General features: G+C 42.9%; 1 protein-coding gene across 1 annotated transcript in view; it reads left to right on the plus strand.

Moving 5' to 3' along the window:
• LOC310677608 (uncharacterized protein C14orf132) overlaps nucleotides 1-19,137 on the plus strand; it is a 36,083-nt gene extending 16,946 nt beyond the window's left edge. Inside the window, exon 2 of the mRNA XM_083440683.1 lies at nucleotides 14,383-19,137. Within this exon, the coding sequence (XP_083296809.1) occupies nucleotides 14,383-14,607 (225 nt within the window). The 3' untranslated portion in view covers nucleotides 14,608-19,137. The remainder of the gene's footprint in view (nucleotides 1-14,382) is intronic.
• The last annotated feature ends 728 nt before the right edge of the window (nucleotides 19,138-19,865 follow it).

Genomic DNA, 19,865 nt, shown 5'->3' on the forward strand with positions numbered 1-19,865 from the left:
ATTCCGCCTGGCCTTTAATTTGAATTCAGCCTGATCTTTTATTTCCCTTCCCTTCCCTCCCCCTCCCCTTTTATGAAGATCACCCGCTCTGAGACCCAACAGCTAATTCTCCCCTGGCCTCCTCGCTGGCCCAAGTAGGACCAATTCAGCCAGCTAGCCCTGGGGATTATCTAATGCTTATTTCCCCTAAATTGATTTTTGAATTTTATTGTTATTCATGTTTTCATACTGTATTTTATGCTGCTTTTATAATTAAGTGTTTTAAATTTGTTGTTAGCCACCCTGAGCCCGGTTTTTAAACCGGGAAGGGCGGGGTATAAATAAAAAAATATTATTATATTATTATTTATTATTCAGGTTTAGCAAAGTCCTTCCCCCGGATTCCCATCCTCTTTTAGACAAATGATGAAATGGGAATGCAGCAACTAAAATTTCTAGGGGCTGACCTTTGTACTAAGACCATAGGAAGAGCCTTCTAGGTCAAGCAACAGTCCTTCCAAGGCCCAGCAAGACCAGCATCTTGTTCTCACAATGGTCCACCAGAAGGTGATGAGAAGCCTGAAAGCAGGACATGAGCACAACAGCGCTCTCAGCAACTGGCGTTCTGAGATGTACTACCTCCCACAGCAGAGGCAGAACATAGTGATAGTGTTGGGTTGCCATGTGTCTTCTTTTTCCAGGACACGTCCTCTTTTTCAGGGGTAAATATTGTGTCCAGGTGGATTTTTTAAAATTTGCCCAAATGTCTCTGGCTATAATTTTTGGATGGGACATAGACATTACTAGTGGCTGAAGATTTGCTTTCCTCTTCTCTTCTCCTGCCCGCCTCAGCAGTAGGCCACAGCTTCTACAGCCTACATATAAGGTAAAGGTAAAGAGACCCCTGACCATTAGGTCCAGTCATGGCCGACTCTGGGGTTGTGGCGCTCATCTCGCTTTACTGGCCAAGGGAGCCGGCGTACAGCTTCTGGGTCATGTGGCCAGCATGACTAAGCCGCTTCTGGCGAACCAGAGCAGTGCATGGAAACGCCGTTTACCTTCCCACCAGAGTGGTACCTATTTATCTACTTGCACTTTGACACGCTTTCGAACTGCTAGGTTGGCAGGAGCAGGGACTGAACAACGGGAGCTCACCTCATTGCAGGGATTCAAACCGCCGACCTTCTGATCAGCAAGTCCTAGACTCTGTGGTTTAACCCACAGCGCCACCCGCGTCCCTAGCCTACATATAGTAGGGGTATTTAAACGAGAGTCGTCATAGCATCCTCTTTTTTGCTCTTCAAAATATGGCAACCCTACAATAGTGTCTCTAAGTAGTCATTCATAGCCCAATAGTCACACAGCACATAGTTAATCTATGAATTTGCTCCCAGTAGAGGTTGTGATGGCCACCAAGTTGGATGGCTTCAAGAGGATTATACCAGTTCATGGAGACTAACACTATCAGTGGCTACTTCTTCTGTCTTTACTGGCGGCCAGCATTCTAGGTTACTGCAATTGAATCTCTTTATGCTCTTCCTTAAATCATTCTATCATGCATTGGTGTTTTTATCTCAATGGAAATACTGTACCCAAAAACCTATCGTTTATGCTCATTAGGGTACTGGGTTTCGAGTACATTTCCCCCACCCTTTTTCATTATACACTGTAAACATTTTCCTGCTAGGAAGGTAAACCCCATAACCCTCTGAAATCAGTGACCTAATTATGTATGACAGTCATTAGCCCAGTGGAACAGCAGCCTGCCTGAGAGCATCTGTTTGAGAAAGCCCTGTGTTGCCGTTTTACTCCGATGCATTTGAAATGCAAATCGCAGCGCTAATTAGACAGCCTTTCTGCATCGAACCACATAGCTCTTTTCTCTTGAAGCTTGTATGCAACTGTCAGGCAGGCTTCAGAAGAGTTTGGGGGGGTTTCGCCTGTCGCTGTCCGCAGCATTCTCATTTTCCCAAATGTGCAAGAGTGTTTCTTATGAGGGAAGTGATCTGAGGATGCATCTCTGTAACCCTTGCATGCTCACAGAGCCACTCCCATTTCTTGGGGCCCTAATCCCCAAATCCTTCCATGCAGCTGTGGGGTGTGGTTCTCCATGAAGCCGCAGTCAACTGAGACTGTGCGCATAAATATTGTTAAAATAGCCGCTCTCTTAGAACAGCCTCCTGGCTACAATAGTCACCATACGCCTCCTTGAATAAAAGACATCTTTCATTGCCTGTAGGGAAAGTGCTCTCTCTGCTGGGCTTCAGGGGACATCTGTCAACAATGGAGGTCGAGGAAAGACTCCTAAACCAACCAAGTTGCATCATTTAAGCTCTACCGAATGTTTGGGGAAGGGGTCAGCAAACTTTTTCAGCTGGGGGCCAGCCCACTGTCCCTCAGACCTTGTGGGGGGTCGGGCTATATATATATATTTTGGGGGGGGGGAGAACAAATTCCTATGCCCCACAAATAACCCAGAGATGCATTTTAAATAAAAGCACACATTCTACTCATGTAAAAACATGCTGATTCCCAGACCTTCCGTGGGCTGGATTTAGAAGGCGATTGGGCCGCACCTGGTCCCTGGGCCTTAGTTTGCGTACCGATGGTTTGGGAGAACGGGAGCTCTGAGGCAAGGGGGCAGCCTTGTGGGGAGGAAAACTTATCAGTTGCCCACATAAGGGCGGTCTTTTATGTATTGGCAAAATGAACTACATCAGCAAAAAGAGGTCAAAAGAGGTTACAGATGCAGTGTAGTGGTGAGAGCGTTGAACTAGGACTTGGGAGACTAGGGTTCAAATCCCAACTCAGACATGATACTCTCACTGGCTGATCTTGGTCCAGTCACTTCCTCTCAGCCTAACCTGCTTACAGGGTTGTTGTGGGGAACAAATGAGGGAGAGAACCACCTTGAGCTCAATGAAGAAAAAAGTGGAATGTACCGTATTTTTCGCTCTATAAGACACACTTTTCCCCTCCTAAAAATTAAGGGGAAATGTGTGTGCGTCTTATGGAGCGAATGCAGGCGGTAGGCTCTGCTCAGCACTCCCTTTAAAGAGCCATACACACACTCCACGCACTCTTTAAAGGGAGTGCGGCTCTTGGGGGAGCCTTAGCCGTGTGCAGCCTCTCCTGGGCAGGGGATGAAGGCTCCCCTTGCCCAGGAGAGGATGACGCGGCTATCCCATAAGCCAGGACAGCCAGCGGGATCGCTGCGCAGCAATCCCGCTAGCTGTCCTGGCTTCTGGGATTCAGAATATATTTTTTCTTGTTTTCCTCTTCCAAAAACTAGGTGTGTCTTATGGTCTGGTGCATCTTATAGAGCGAAAAATATGGTAAATGCAATACATAAGTAATAAATAATCTTGTGTATCAGTCAAAAATTTATTTTTGCCTGTACTCAAACCATTGATATATCCCATCCAATCAGGCTGTCAGAGCTGCTTGTTTGTCTGTTTTAAGCATTTTATTTTACATGTGCTCATCCATCAATACGGCTCTCGGAGAACCTTGCATAAGATCAATAAAAATCAGACAGCCTTTGCCCACTGGCTTGCACCATAAAAGACACCATACAAAGGGGAAAATGGAGAGGAAAAGTAAACAAGGAAAGTCAGGTATTAGTTCTCAAAAGTTTTAAAATGACCAGCTGGAATAGAAACAATTCAAGGAGAAAGGCCTAATGGAGCTCATCTCTCAGTAGAAAGTCAAGACACGGTGCTATGTGTGGCCCTGATCCAATTCAAAGGTGTTATCGGCATCAAGCTTCAACTTATGAGGTGAGGGGAAGACCCCATCTGCGGAATCACCCCGTTTTACCTTGTTACCCAGTCACCACAAAGAGTCAATGCATACCTTGAATCAATTACTGCTTCAAGTTATTTCAAGGAAGAATGCACGGCAGCCATTTTGGGAAGCCATGAGTAGCATTCACCTAAGTCTTGCTCAGAGAAGGCCCTTTGAAATTAATGAACATGGCTTAAGTTAGATTTGTTCGTTTCAGCGGGTCTATTCAAGAGTAAAAGGTACTTGAATAGCACCTCATGGAATCACATTTTCTCTCTCTCTTAAAACTGAGATCATGAAGAAACATGCATATGTTGTGAGGCTCTAAAATTAATTGGCTCACCAATGCACAGCGGCAGTAATTCGATTAATAGCAAATGTTCTCAGAAAAGATTACTGAAAGGCACAGATTGAGTCATAGGTTGGGCTGGTTATTTTTCAGGCTGAATTTTCAGCACTGTGAATAAAATAACCAACAATGTAAACTTAATGTGCCCCATGCATTTTTGTTTTTAAAAAGAAATATTTACATTAGCCGCACAAAATGTTAATTGCACACACATAAACAGTGCAAGGGCGAGTTTACTCAGCCTCCTTTCCAGGCAAATGTTACAAAACTAAACAGATCTCTTATGATTTTTCTCTGAGGCTCTGGTTAAAGGGAAAATCTTCCCATATGGTTCCTGTATTACATCTCAGAGCTGGCTTTTAATTCTTCTTCTTTACAGCAGAGCTTAACACTTTATCAGTTTATTTGCAAAGATTTCGGGATGCAGTGCTCGCCAGAGGAGTACTTTGCTTATGTGTGGTGATGGTAACAGGACACAGCTTGGTTTCTTGGTTCCCTGGCTTTTGCTTAATAAAAAAAATCATGCTTATGCTTCTGAAGCAGAAGGCAGGGATTAACACATGTGACCAGCTTCTGCTTTTGGTCTAAAATGGAAGGGATTAAGAACATCAGGCCCACCTAGTCCAGCATCCTGTTCTCACAGTGGCAAAACCGGCAAGCAGGGTCTGTGTGCAGCAACACTCTTCCCACTTGTGCTTCCCAGAAACTGGTATTCAGAAGTGTACTGCCTTCCAAAGAAGAGGAAAAACATGGCAAACATGGCTAGCAGCCGTTGATGGCCTAGCTATGACTATTACCATATTTTTTGCACCATAACACTCACTTTTTTCTTCCTAGAAAGTAAGGGGAAATGTCTGTGCGTGTTATGGAGGGAATGCCTACGGGAGGCATGCCTACGGATTTTCCTCCTCTAAAAACTACGTGCGTGTTATGTTCGGGTGTGTGTTATAGAGCGAAAAATACGGTATGTGTCTGAGGCAGTGCCAGTTGCTGGAAATCACAAGTAGGAAAAGCACTGTTGCACTGATGTCCTGATGCTTGCAGGCCTGCCGTCTCATAGGCCTCTGCAGGATGTGAAAAAATACTTTCTTTAGCCTGTCCTGAATCTTCCAAAATTCAGCTTCATTCGATGACCTCTAGTTCCTATAATATGAGAGAGGGAGGAAAAGACTTTTCCCTTTTCTAAAGTTAACGATTCAGAACGCCATAGCTTTTCCCTGTTAAGGACAAAAGGAACGTTTGTGATATGTAGTGCATCAATGGCTGGGAAAGGGAAGGGGAAGGATAAACAGTCCTTACCTGTCACACAGGTAAGTTCAGAAGTGATGCTAAATGTGGGTTGTCAGTTTGGGGGGAAGCAGTTTTGGGGGGACTCCTGCCCAGATTTTTCTGGCACATGTTTTCTTTCCAGTGTTTAAGGTTGGTGCACTTTCTGTTGATCCGAAGAAAATACCAATTAAATGACATGGTCCTAATTTTTCGTGGGGAGGTGGGTCTAAAATGATGGTTGACACGCCTCCCAGATTTCATAACCCGGATGAGTGGGATTGGAGAAATGGCATAAATAAAAGAAAGGGTTATAGCAGTTAGGCTAAGATTACTGTTACAACAACAAGGGCTGGTGCCGTGCTGTTTTTATTGTAATTATGTTTTTAATAGACCTCTATTATTTATATACAATATTAATTATATTACTGTTTAATTGTTTTTAATTATTTTTTCTCACCTTGTTTTTAGCTGTTCCTATTTTACCTGTAAGCCACCTTGAGTCCCTGTCAGGAGGAAAGATTGGGTGTAAATAAATAAATAAGAATAAGAATAATTAGGAATGTATGAGGGTTATATCTCTATGCAGCACTGTGGTTCTTGGCTAGTGGGTCTGACAACAGCCTGGAAGGAATCAGCCCCAAATAGGAAACAGGATGTTTGACTGAATGGATCTTTAATGTCATCTGTACATTCTTCTGCTTATTGTGTTGCGGCAGTGATATAAACCTCATAGTACTGTTAAATCTCAAATCACAGTCCAACATCTAAAACTTGAATGAGCATCCAGTTATCTCACATTAAGGCACTTTGCCAAGTTTCACTGCAGAAGGCATGTTGATATTCTTAGGGGGATATACAAGCCTTGGGCTGGTTCATTCTGTCTGGGGATGCCATTCTATAGAGGCATGTTGAGATGTATTTACTAAACTGAGTAGAGTCATTGCTGCAGGTAATGGCAGAAAATGCTTCATTCTCAACACCTGACAGTCAGCCACCTTGGGGATGCAATTGTAAATATACCTATTTAGAGACAGGTCACTGCCCACATCAAACTGTAAGCCCAGTGGCAATACTAGAATGTGAATTGTCCATGACAGCAGGACTCTCAAAGGAGGTGTGTTTTTTTTTGCTTTCTGTTTAAGATAAACAAAATGGAAAAAAAGAAAATGCCCACCTCCATTTCATAGTTTTTAAGGCTTCTCGGATATATAAAGTGAAGAGGGACACAGGAATATATTTACCTTCTGCAAAGTACTTTTAAATAATGTGTGTGTTTTTATTTAGCATTCTGCTCTCATCCCGTATTCATTTCACAATGATATGGCAGGTAATTACAAGAGCAATGTGAGGTAATTAATTTTGTATATTTCAAAAATGGATATTCCATTGTTTTTTCCAAGGTCTGCTTTTTGTTATTTTGATTTAATTCGACAATTAACCAGCAATGCAAGGTCATGGATGGAAGCGTGCAAACTGAGTTTGCCATCAACCTGTCTGTATTACTCTTGTTATGCGTTTGGACTGCTAAATAAAGATAGACCAGAATTGCTCCAGGGATGAAGCCTTAAGGGTGTCTTGGAAGGGACCATGTGAAAATATCCTTCTGGAGTCCAGAGGCAGGGTGTGGAGAGGCAAAACTCTGTTTTGCAGATCCTCTCCCCCAATTAGATAGCTGGGTACTCTTCACCATTACGTAGCATGTTGTCCAAACAAATGTTCTGTGTCTAAGTAGAATCACTGCTGATTCCTTTGTACAGTAAATTTAATTGATTGACAAGGTGGAACGTGTGCAGAGGAGGACGACCAAGATGATCAAGGGTCTGGAAACCAAGCCTTCTGGGGAATGATTGAGGGAACAGGGTATGCTTGGCTTGGATAAGAGGAGACTGAGAGATGATATGATAGCCATCTTCAAATATCTCAAGGGCTGTCACATGGAAGATGGGGCGAGCTTGTTTTCTCCTGTTCTGGAGGATAGGACTCAAACCAATGGCTTCAAGTTACAAAAAAAGGAGATTCCAGCTAAAAACCAGATAGAACTTCCTGACAGGAAGAGCTGTTTGACCGTGGAATGGACTCCCTTGGGAGGTTGTGGACTCTCCTTCCTTGGAGGTTTTTAAGCAGAGCTTAGCCGGCACTCTGTCCTGGATGCAACCGCCTCAGGCGGTAGAATCCACGGGGGCAGAAGGTCCCGATGTCAATCTTTCATCCTCTCTTGTTCCTGATGTAGATTTTTCCCCTCACTCCTTCTTCCCAGGCAAGGAGTGGGGTTCTGCTTTGGGGTCTGCCTCAGGTGCCGAAATGTCTTGTGTTGGCTCTGCCCCCTACATTGCAGGAATCACAGCTGATCAGGGTAGATATGTAAGGGTGTGATACCAGGGAATGTGGGCAGTACTGACTTAGATGGACAAATCGACCTGATTTATTGTAAAGCAACTTCCTAGGTTCTGAAAGGGTGGCTGGGGCGGGTGGAGGAGGTACATATGTTGTCAGGGAACTGCCATCGGAGCAGGAGGAGGTGAGAGGGCTCTCAGACGATGGTGGAGAGGGCCCTAGTAGGAGGAGGGATAGCCCATACGCTGGGGAAGGAAATCAGCGTAACACCAGTGGAGAAGGGGAGATAGAGGAAGCGGAGAGTTGGCTCCAGGACTCTTCGCAGGAGACAAGCGGAGAGGGGACAAGTGCTCCGCTGCCCACACCCACAGCGCGCAAAAAGCTTTCGCGCAGGCAACGCGGGAGGAGACTGGGCGTCAAGCAGCTTTTATGTTGGAAGTGGTTTAAGAAACGCCCACTGACAGATTCTGCCAGCGACTGAGGCAGCCATGAGATAGAGGCTGCTCTGTCAGAAAGGGTTCAACCATGCAAGACAGCCACGAGTAAAGGCAATTTACGCACAAGCAATCCCTAGAACCACTACATATGTGTTGGTGTATGTTGCTGTAGATTCCCCCTCCCCCTGGTTTTAGGTTTGATATTACATTCGTTACGGAACAAGGCTCCTTCTTTATTGGCCCTGATCCAGGAAGCCCCTTTAAACACATGCAAGAGACTGTACGCAAGCAATGCAGCTTACAACACATTCATGAACAGCAGCTCCTTATATAGTAGCACAAACTGCCCCCCCCCCCAAGGAATATTAAAAATATTTGCACTGCAGCATGCAGTGAGGGAGGGGCCACTGTTGTCTGAAAAAATATATATCATGCAGCACTGGTTTTTAATCTGCTAACAGATTACATCCACATTTTCTGGAATTGTCCCTTCTTTTTTTTTAGGAATTCGGTTTCTGAAATAATTTCAGAAATGTTAGGCTCCATTTGGATATGTGTTCCCAATATATTTCTGCTTGGATACTTAAAAGGTGTTATCATAGACAGCGATCAAGGGGTGGTAATCAGTTTGATTACTGCAGCAAAAATAATAATTGCTAAGAATTGGGGGGGGGGGAGCTTTTTTCCTCTCACTACCTTTGCGTGGGTCGAGAAGATTTGGAATATGGCAAAAATGAATGAGGGAACTCATTATAGGAGAATACAAGCAGAATTAACCAAACAAATATATTTGGGGAGCTCAGGGATGGCAGAAACCTCCCATAGAACAGAAGGGCAAAAGCTGCTTGGTATTGCTTTTCAGTATATGGAGAAATTTTATTTTTTTGATATACTGGAATAGCAAGTACAATGATAATATACAGCCTTATGATGCTCTCCATTCATCATAATGTGGGGGTTTTCTAGTTGGAAATTTTATTACTGTATTTTAAACTTTCTGGTTCTTGCGGTTTTTTTGCAAACTATAACAATTTTACCACAGCATTTACAAATGTAACTAACTTATTATTACTATTAATAAAGGACATATCCTCCACAACTCTTTCAACATTTTATTTTATTTTATTTTATTTTTAGATTATTTAGAACAAAGACTATGAGCAAAAGGGGAAATTGGTGCAGATAGATATTTATTTTATGATGAATTAAAATTCAAACTTGAACCTACTTAGTGTGTTGGTAGTCTTGTTTGTTTCACTTTATATAATTTCATTATTATATTTCTCTTTCAGTTTTCTCTCTCTTTCTTATATTTTGAATGGCAAGCTATATAAGGTGTGGACTTGTATCAGGCTGAATTTATTGACAGCATCCTGCTATTTGTGGCACTTATTTTTATATTTACTAAATAAAACATTTTTGTACTTGACTTTTAACACTGATTTTTATCCATAGCAAAGAGATTTCCTTTGTGAGCAAGCTCACTTTCACATTAATACTTTAACATATACATTTCAAGGCATAAATGTGAAGGTTGCTGAGGCAAAGGGGGCCAGGAGGGGCAATATAAATTTTTTATTTCTTAGCAGAATATGGAACCAATGGGAACTGCACACTCATTCTGAATCTCGATTGTCTGAGGAAAATCTACATTATTTCATGCAAGAATTATTAGTTACATAGGTGTCAAATGTGCTAGCTTTGCGGGGGGGGGGATCACAGCATACATTTTTTTCATTATTGCATACTAATGATAAGTATTTATGATGTTGGGCCTCTCTCATTTAAACAATGGCGCGAAGAGCCCAAGGTCGGAATACATGGCACATGTGCAACCATGTGCTTTCTGAATTCAATAATTGCTTCCATAGCAATAAGTGCTTCGTTAGAAAGAATTTATTCTTCCCTCAAGAAGCCTTCCTTTCCTTAATATGGGCAGGCTGCCATACCTTAAACCTTCTTTTCCTTTACATCTCTTGTGCAAAGTATTAATGTCCTGCAAGAAACCCATCTTCTCCTGGCCCCTAAAACAACAATCCTTTGCAGGGCCGGCCCTCCCATTGGGCAGAATAAAGCGGCTGCCTCAGGCAGCAGTTGCAGGGGGCAGGGTCTTGGAGGACAGAGAACTGTATGTCAGGCCCAGTGCCCCCTCAACTGAACTACTGGCCTCCATTGTGGTATAGGAAACCACCAGTGTTCAAGTTCGATTCAGGGAGCATCATCTGAGAACCTTTTCCACTTTGATCCATGTTTATTTTGAATTTCTTAATTAAAAGATGTTGGGTGGAGAGACCTGGAACTGACCCCACCCCCCCAAAAAAGGTCTGGGTTGTTAGCAATCTGAATTTTTAGAGTTTCTTCCCTTTTTTAGTCTTTCCTTTTTATTTCCCAATAATATGTTGCTGAAAACAGATGTGGTCTGTTTGTACAACTTAGTCCTGGGCCAAGATCAGTTGGAATGGATTCTAGCATCCTTTTAAACATACGAGGTACTTAATCTTCCCCCAGAGTTCACAAATACTTGCATGACCTTGAGATATTCTTGAAATGTACAAGATGGTGAGTAGAAAGATGGAAATGTAGGGAACTGCCTTATAAAGCAGGTCCGACTATTTTCCATATAGCCCCGTATTGGTAACTTTGAGTTGCAGTGACTGTCCACTACCTGAAGCAGAGGTCTTTCACATTGCCTGCCAACTGACCCAGTTTTAAACTGGAGATCCGGGGGATTGAACCTGTGACCTTCTGAATGCAAAGCCAGAGCTCTACTTCTGAGCTGTGGTACCCCCCACCCCCATGCTTTGGTTCCCCTCTTACTGAAAGACATTAATGAGAGATTTTCCTGTTGAGTCCGGCTGCTTCTAGACCATCACACTGTAATTCATTCATACAAAGTGGAGTTGATGGTCTTGCGCAACAAAGCCACTTCCAAAAGAAGTGGGGTTTTTGTGGCAAGGAAAGTGACAGGAAAATGCATTGGATAATGGCAGTGTTGGGCGACATCCTAAAACCACCATCCAAACAAGATGAATGCTCAATAAACAAGACAATCTGGCAGAGCCCTCTGTTGGATACTGCGATCGGAAACCTAAAGATTGCTTTAAACCACATCGTTCAGTTTTCCTGCAGCTAGTATATGTTTGTGCCAAACAAAATCAATTTCCACAAGCATCATTTCATTTGTTTCCTGAGCTTTTTTGTGAATACAGAAAACATAGTCTAAAACACCCCTTTTCAAGCTCTTTTCCTAAATGTCTTGTAAAGGGCTTGACACTGATCTCTTAAGATTTTCTGCCAACCCTGGGGAAAGTAAGGCACCGAGGGTACAATTTAAATGGAAAGATGATGTATTGTGGGGCTTTGCTACAAATAGCACATTGCCCAATTATAAGAATAATCTTCTTCAAAGCTTGCCTAGTAGAGACATGTTAGAAACCCAATCGGTCCCCTTAGCTATTTGGCTATCTGAGCTTAGGGCCAGCTCTGATGTGTCTTTCTTCACTGATAAAGGCTCTCAAACCACTAGACTTTGAGAGCTTTCTGTAACAATGATTCACATGGACAATTAAGAAGAGTAATTCCCCCAGCTTCGCCCAAAGGAAGAGAACTCTGGGTTTTCCCAGTTGCTCATTTGAAAATATCTGCTTCTCTTCTCTCATTTTCCTTTTGTGCTCGCTTCTTCAAATCACACAGTTCTACAGAAGATTTTTAAGTATACAGTGGTACCTCAGGTTACAAACACCTCAGGTTACAAACACTTCGTGTTACAGACTCCGCTAACCCGGAAGTAGTACCTCGGGCTAAGAACTTTACCTCAGGATGAGAACAGAAATCATGCGGCAGCGGGAGGCCCCATTCGTCAAAGTGGTACCTCAGGTTAAGAACAGTTTCAGGTTAAGAACGGACCTCCAAAACGAATTAAGTTCCTAACCAGAGGTACCACTGTACTGGTATTAGACACCTAGGGCAGTGTTCAACTAAATAACCGTGCAAGTGGAACATTTATTGCAGTGGGACTTGGTCCCCATCCCTCAGTTTCTGTGTGTCCTGAATCTGCTCCAGAGAATTGGGGTGACCCCTAGAACAGATTTAGGGGGTGCACAAGGAAGAATAAGAGGGAGGGACTTTCCATTGTAGTCATCTTCATGCTGTGATGAATCCCATCCCTATTAAAATTCTTTAGGTGTGACATTTTGGGTTTAAAAACACAATATGCAGCAGAAGTCCACAGTAAGACATAACATCCAAGTGAACATACAGCCGCGTATTACAAAACCACACTAAGAAAACAAAATAAAATCTCGAGCTGAGAATGTACTAACATGACTAACAAAATACAGAAGTTAACACTACCATGAAAGCTGGGAGAATAGAAAAGGCTTCGCTTGATGCCTAAACGACAACAATATAGGTACTCCCAAGCCAGTTTCCCTTGGGTGAGCATTTCATAACCAGGGCACTGCCCAGCAAGAATGAATGTAAGACGAGCCTACTGGATTAGGGCCAGTGGCTCATCTAGTCAAGCATCCTGCTATCACAGTGGTCAACCAGATGCATATGTGAAGTCTTCAAGTAGCACCTGAGCACAGCAGCACTCCTCCTGACTCTTTGGTTTCCAGTAACTGGTATTCTCAAGCTTACAGAACACCACCGAGAAAAGTTCTCTTTCTCAAAGCCACCCCCAACTTCTGATGGAGAAGACACTCGGATGAGGGCCTCCATTGCCAAGGGTATCATCATATGGGAGGTGACATTCCCTTGGGTACTGAGGTGCCAAGCAATGTGGTATCCCATCCTTCTTCAAACAGTTCAGGGTGGCAAAGATGGAGGGTACTGTTCTCATTTTATCCATGCAGCAATCCTCTCTGAGGTAGATTCTGTTAACTCAGTGAGTTTTATGGCTTAGCAGCCCTTCAAGTTGAAGACTCGTCTCTTTAAAATAGGACATGAGGGCACCCCTGCACAATCTCTTAAAGTTTCTTAAAATTCTCTTAAATGATGGGTCTTGTCATATCAGATGGTTAACTTTGTCTTAATTGACTGCAGAATTTGTGGGGAATGGTGATGGCAGAGGCTGCCTGTCATAGGAACTTCAAGCCCAGCTGTTAGCTTTCATGGCAGAATTTGTCCCGGGCTCCAGAAAAGCTCTGAATTAGAATTTAAATTCATCTGAAGGAAAAGACTCTTAATTCCCACCCCCTAAAGTACTGGTTTCTTTCCTGGGATCAAGAAGGCACTTGGACATGCTGAAATGTGTGTCCACTTGAATACATTTTCCATCTGGGTGTTTCCCCCTCCCACCAATAAACTGTGTAAGATACTATGTTAGAAGCTTGAAATCCCATAACAAATATTTATCTTGGACAAGGCCTGTTTACTGAAATGGTCTTTCTGGAAGAATGACTCTTGAACTGATGTCATACAGAGTAGGTCTATCCTTTACTGAGGATAGAATCACCAGCCTGGAACATCAGGCCTTCAGAAACCAGGACTAATGGGCTAAATTAGCCACTTGCTAGCCCTCTCTCCTTCACTTCCTTCCACTAACTACTGTTACCTCACCATACTGTCCAATTTTTTCTGACACAAAACTGGGAAGTGCAGTTTCCGGGATGTGCTCATAGCAAGTTATGTGACCCATGCTTCACTTTCACCACAAAGGAAACACTTTTTCGGGGAAAAGCACATGAGACCGCAGCACCCAAAATGGCCACCAAGATCTCGTGTGAAAAAATGGGATGCCCCGTTTTTCCCCAGGGCTCTTGGAAGGTATGCCTCACTTCATGCCCCTCTACTATAACACATTTGAAACCCATCATCTGCATGTTAGGAGTCCTTTTGGAACACCATGTGACACAGTCCATAAAGAGGCAGGCCCTGCTAAACTCTGCACTGTGGTCTTCAAGTTTTAAAGTGTTCGCTTTAAGGCACAGAACCAGAAGCACATGCAGTTTTCTTACCCTCCTACAAGAAATGCTAGTGTAAAGTCACTGCAAAACAGAAACACCCATAGCATTTATTTTCCATGAAAACATGTCTTGCACCTCTCTTAAAAGTATATTTTTCCAATCCTCACCATTATATCACCAGATATTGCTGGACTCCACCACAAACAGCAGATGATGGAAGTTGTAGTCCAACAGCACCTGGAGGACAGCAAACAAGTATCTATTTATGGACCTTGTCCTCCAATTCTTGACCCTAATGTTCTAAATTCTTCTTCCACAGCTTCCAGTTATGGGAGGAGCCTTCATGGATTCACCCAACGAGGACTTTAGTACGGAATACTCCTTGTTTAATTCCTCCGCCAACGTCCACGCAGCTGCTTCGATGCCGAACCAGCCTGAAGACGCCTCCCGTTCTTCAAACGACGCCATTTTGTTATGGATTGCAATTATAGCCACAATTGGAAACATAGTTGTTGTTGGAGTTGTGTATGCCTTCACGTTCTGAGAAGAAAGGACAACAGCTCGGGGAGGTGGACAGTTGCTGTTTCATCAGCGCAGAGTGTGTGTATGTATGTGGATATATATATGCGCACATGCCTATATACAAATGTAAATCTTTTTAAATATTTGTAGGTAGACCCTTGTTAGCTAAGAACAAGCTTAACCAATAGGTGACCAAAAGATAAATGGGGGGGGGGGGAGCCACCCTTGAAGTCCTTTGTAAGTGATGTGGGGAGGAAGCATCTCATTAACAGCATAATCAATTAAATGTAAAGTTTAACATGAAAAGCCAGTGAATTTATACTTTGTCAGATCATTGGTCCATCTAGCTCGCTATTGTCTTACTGACACAGCAGATCTCCAGGATTTCAGATAGAGGGACTTTTCCCTGTCTCCTACCTGGAGATGCCAGGGATTGATCCTGAGACCTGAATTCAAAGCAGAGGCTTCATGACTGAGCTACGGCCTTTCCCCATAATGCAAACTGCAACGCACACAAAAGAAAAGGCAGGTTTGCTCACCAAGGGCTCTGATCCTTGCTGGCTAGTGAATTTGTTGCTTATCTCATTTCTCTATGGTTTTAAGTATCTAATTACTCCTGAATTGGAGCTTTGTACGTGAATACCTTCCTCCTCAAGTTCTGCAGCAATATCTTTCCTTGCCCTCCATAGGCACTGGACAAGTAGACATGCAGAAGTGGTTTGAATTTTTATTTTAAAATGGCAGGAAGGTATGCATGTGGAGAGTACCCCTTTTTCGTTGTCCATTACAAAGGCACATTGAAATATTACAATTGGTTTTGTACATATGGTTACTTTCCTAGCAGTTCATCCTGCCGGAGAAAGAAAATGACTCAGGTGTCTAGAAAGTTGTACAATCCAGTTGCATAAATCTGAAAACCCTGGGTCTGGAAGGATAACATGGTGGAAGTTTAGGATCTGATAATGAAATAGAGGCTTGCAACAATATTGATAGATATTCTTGGTTACATGGGGAAACATAATGGTGACAGCCCCAAAGCCACACTCTCATGCACAGAGAGAGATTCTGATGTCTTCTTCTAACCCAGCTGCATTGACCAAAGTCTGTGGTGGTCTAGAACAGAATGAGATGTTATTGTGTGTCTGTGGCTCAGAAACCAATGCCACTCTTTCACCAGGTCCATAGAGATATTTGTATAAAAACTCATGTCAAAGGGAATTAGGAGAAGGCCTTTTTTTTCTTTTTTTTTCTTTTTTTTTTTTTTTGCTGTTGTTCTAAGCCAGGGATAGAGAACCTATTATTGTGGCTCCAGTTTCCAGCAGACCCAGCCAGCATGGGCAATAGACAGGGATGATGGGAGTTGTATTCCAGCACCATATGGAGGGCTCCAGTTGTCCACTCACTGCTCTACACTCACTGCCGTGGTTGCCACCTGCTACTTCTCCTCTGAGTCATCATTGCCACCACCTGCTTGGTTTTCAGACACAGTCAAAGAGAAATAAGACAGTGATGGCTGGTTATCAGCAGCACTACTGCAACACATAGAGGTCTAAAGGGAGTGGTGTATTGGCAAATGGAGATGTCACCAATCTGTTACCATTCCTCTTGTAGGGTCCCTGTCTCCAGTGTCCTAGAGTCACCCAGTCAGCGTGAAAGGGGAGCTTTTGTAGCCTCTGTATGCTCTCAAGCTAAGCATGTAGGGACACCAAGAACACAAGGTGCTTCAGTTTCAGGAGAATGTTGTGAAGAGAAAAAACACACATGGAGAGAAAAAACACACAACTCAAGTCACCCTGAAAGAAGATAGTGGAACACTCCAAATCATTTGCCTGTGGACATGCATAGAAAATGGTAGTTCTACAAAGTTAATATTTTAGAAGGTTATATAATTGTAGAAGGGATATAGCTATGGGGGGGGGCATGGCTAGGACTAGCAGGAAGGGACCTGCACTTCTAAATTGGTCACGACACTCCTGGCCAAAGGTTCTCTACCCCAGTTCCAAGCCATTGTTTGTACTTCTTATATGTCTTCTACCTCTTACCATTCCCAAAGCTCACCCCACATTTCAGACCTTATGTGATTATTCCTCAAGAGCGTCTGTATTATTTTTCTGGCCAACTTTCTGGTTCTGCACACTTGAGTGGCTGTTGTTATAAGCAGGTTAATGAGCGTTCTCCCTGCATTAGCAACATGGTTTCAGTTAGCATGTCATATAAAAAGATAATCATGACAAATGCTATGAAAGTGCACTTTGTGTTTTTATTTATTATCAGCACTTTGTGTTTCTTGTTTATTTTTTGCAGTCGAATATTTCAGTGTTTCCAAAAGTGGATGTAGAAATCTTGGTGAACATTTCCTGTATTGCATTTGGAAATGCTGTGAAGAATAAGCTATTAATAAGCAAAGGCCTGATTCTCGAGATCATTGCACTGTGGTTGTTGCACGGAAGGCAGAGTCAGAGGCTGCAATCCTGTGCACATATCTTCCAGGGAGAAAGCCCCATGGTGAGAAAAATGCTCATAGGACTGGACCGGGAAACTTCTGTCATAAATAACTGCAGAGATAAAGATGGAGGATGCAGTTAAGCCTCTAAAAATGATGGAAGAGGTATCAGTAGAAGGAAAATATCAATTCTGGCTAGTGAATATTTATAGGCATTGTCTAACATCCCCCCCCCCCCCATTTATACATCAGGCCTACCTTTCAAACAGTTGACTAGCAATACATCTTTTCTTGCCTTACCATTATTTTCCATCAAGTCATCAGTCATCATTTGTTCAAGCAGCACATTTGCAAAGCTAAGCAGGGTCTGGTCTGGTTTCAAATTGGATGGGAGACCGAGTGTTGAGATTCCTGCATTGCAGGAAATAGGACAAGATGACCCTCAGGATCCCTTCCAACTCTACAATTCTGTGAGTCTACTGCTCAAACCCAAATTTCCCCAGTTCACCCCTCCCCCGTCAGTTCCCATTCCAAACCACTAATGAAAACTAAATGACTTTAGTTTCACGCTCCTGAGTGCTTTTTTTGTTTTGTTGCAAGCCTATTGCTAGCTTCATGATTAGATTTGATTAGATATTCATAGGCGTTTCAGCAGCTCTGGCACATTTTTGCAGCGAAAACAAACTTTGCACCGTCAAGAAGAGAGAAAGCCATTTCACCATGGTTACACACAATTGTACTTATTTTATTTTATTTTTACCCAGTGGGCTCCCTGTGCTGCTTGATGAATTTGCTGATAACAATGCTTCGCTTGAGCTAATTTGTGGGTTTTAATCTAAGTGCAATTAACAGTGTTTGTGTTTGTTTGCCGACGGACTAGACCGAATTTTAAAAGAACATTCGGCCTTGGAAAAAAAGAGCAGACTAAAACAAATTGTGGAGAAAAGAACCAGGCTGTCTATTTAAAGAGCGAGAGATGTAATTGCATTGCATGAGTGTACTGTTTTCAGAAAACAAGGCAGAGAAGTAGTTCTCTCCACCCCATAGTTTCCATATTCACGGTTTGCTAATATTATTAGTAATGGTCTCACATAACTCAATTACCGATTTAAGACCAAACTGCTACTAATATTCTGTGATATTGCTTCCCACAAGAGGCAGTGATGGCCATCAACATGAATGGCTTTACAATTAGACAAATTGAGGATAAGGCTATCAAAGGGTTATATCTGACTAAATTCTACTCAGAGGAGAATTGTTGAAATTAATGGACTTAGGAAGGGACAAATGAAATTGACCATCCTAGTTCAATGATTTGTTGTGTGTTTTTCCCTCCTATGAATGCTTCCTCTGTGGTATCCGAGAGATATTCAAGATCTTAATAACTTCTCCACATTTTCCTGCAGGGGAGTTATTAATGTGTAAAGCAGTTCTGTTTTTCACATCATGTCCCAGATAATGTAATTTTGCCCAGTGTCCTGCAGGTAATCACAGAAGTGGAGGGCCTGTGAAATGAATTCAGTTTAAAAAAGGGGAAAAAAACCCTTTGGAAAAAATTAATTTTGCGTTTAGAGTTCTCACAGTTTGAATCCGCATCTTTTTGCTTAGATAATGAGGAGCTACCCATTTCTAGTACAGTGGTACCTTGGTTTTAGAACAGCTTAGTTTATGAACAACTTGAAAATACAGTGGTACCTCTGGATGCAAACGGGATCCGTTCCAGAGCCCCATTCGCATCCAGAAGTGAACGCAACCCATGTCTGCGCGTGCACGGGTCACGATTCGCTGCTTCCGCGCATGCGTGTGACGCCATTTTGACCGTCTGCGCATGCGCGAACGGCGAAACCTGGAAGTAATGCGCTCCATTACTTCCAGGTTGCTGCAGCGCGCAACCTGAAAATACTTATCCTGAACCTACTTCAACCCGAGGTATGACTGTAGAACACTGCAAACCCAGAAGTAGGTGTTTCAATTTGTGAGCTTTGCCTTGGAAGCTGAACATGTTCTGCTTCCTGTTGAGTGTATTCCATTCGTAAATTGAGTCCCCCGCTGCTAATCAGAGGATTCCTGTTGAGTCTGTCAGCGGTTGAGTCCTGAGCATCCACACAACACAGAGGTGATATTTGGAGCTTTTGTTTTTGTTATTTTTTTGCATTTTTGTTTGTGTGCCTTTTTCGTTTTTTTGACTGTGACTTGTTCTTCGTTTTATGGGACTGACTTGTGACTGTGGCTTGTGACTTTGTTTTTGGGGACTTGTTTTTGGTACTGTGTGGAATTCAGTTCAGCTCCTGGTTGATTGTGTGACGGCAAGAAATGGATAAAAGCCCCCCATCCAAACAATGACTATCATGAGTGCACGTAAGGAGAAAAAAAATTAAATTTATCATCTGCAATACTGTATTATTTATTTTATAGTACATTACATTGATTATTGCTTTCATTTTATGGATCAATGGTCTCATTAGATAATAAAATTCATGTTAAGTTGCTGTTTTAGGGGTTGTTTTTAAAAATCTGGAACAGATTAATCCGTTTTGCATTACAGTCATACCTCGGGTTAAAGTAGGTTGAGTGTTTTCAGGTTGCGCTCTGCGGCGACTGGGAAGTAACGTAACACATTACTTCCGGGTTTTGCCGCTCGCGCCTGTGCAGACGCTCAAAATGACGCCATGCGCATGCACAGAAGTGACGAGTCGTGACCCGCGCATGCACAGACGCAGGTTACATTCTGCTCTGGATGCGAACGGGGCTCCGGAACGGATCCCTTTCGCATCCAGAGGTACCCCTGTACTTTCTATGGGAAAGCACGCCTTGGTTTTAGAATGCAGACTTCAGGA

Source organism: Podarcis tiliguerta (genome assembly GCF_965153285.1).
Source record: "Podarcis tiliguerta genome assembly, chromosome: 1".
NCBI lineage: Eukaryota > Metazoa > Chordata > Lepidosauria > Squamata > Lacertidae > Podarcis > Podarcis tiliguerta.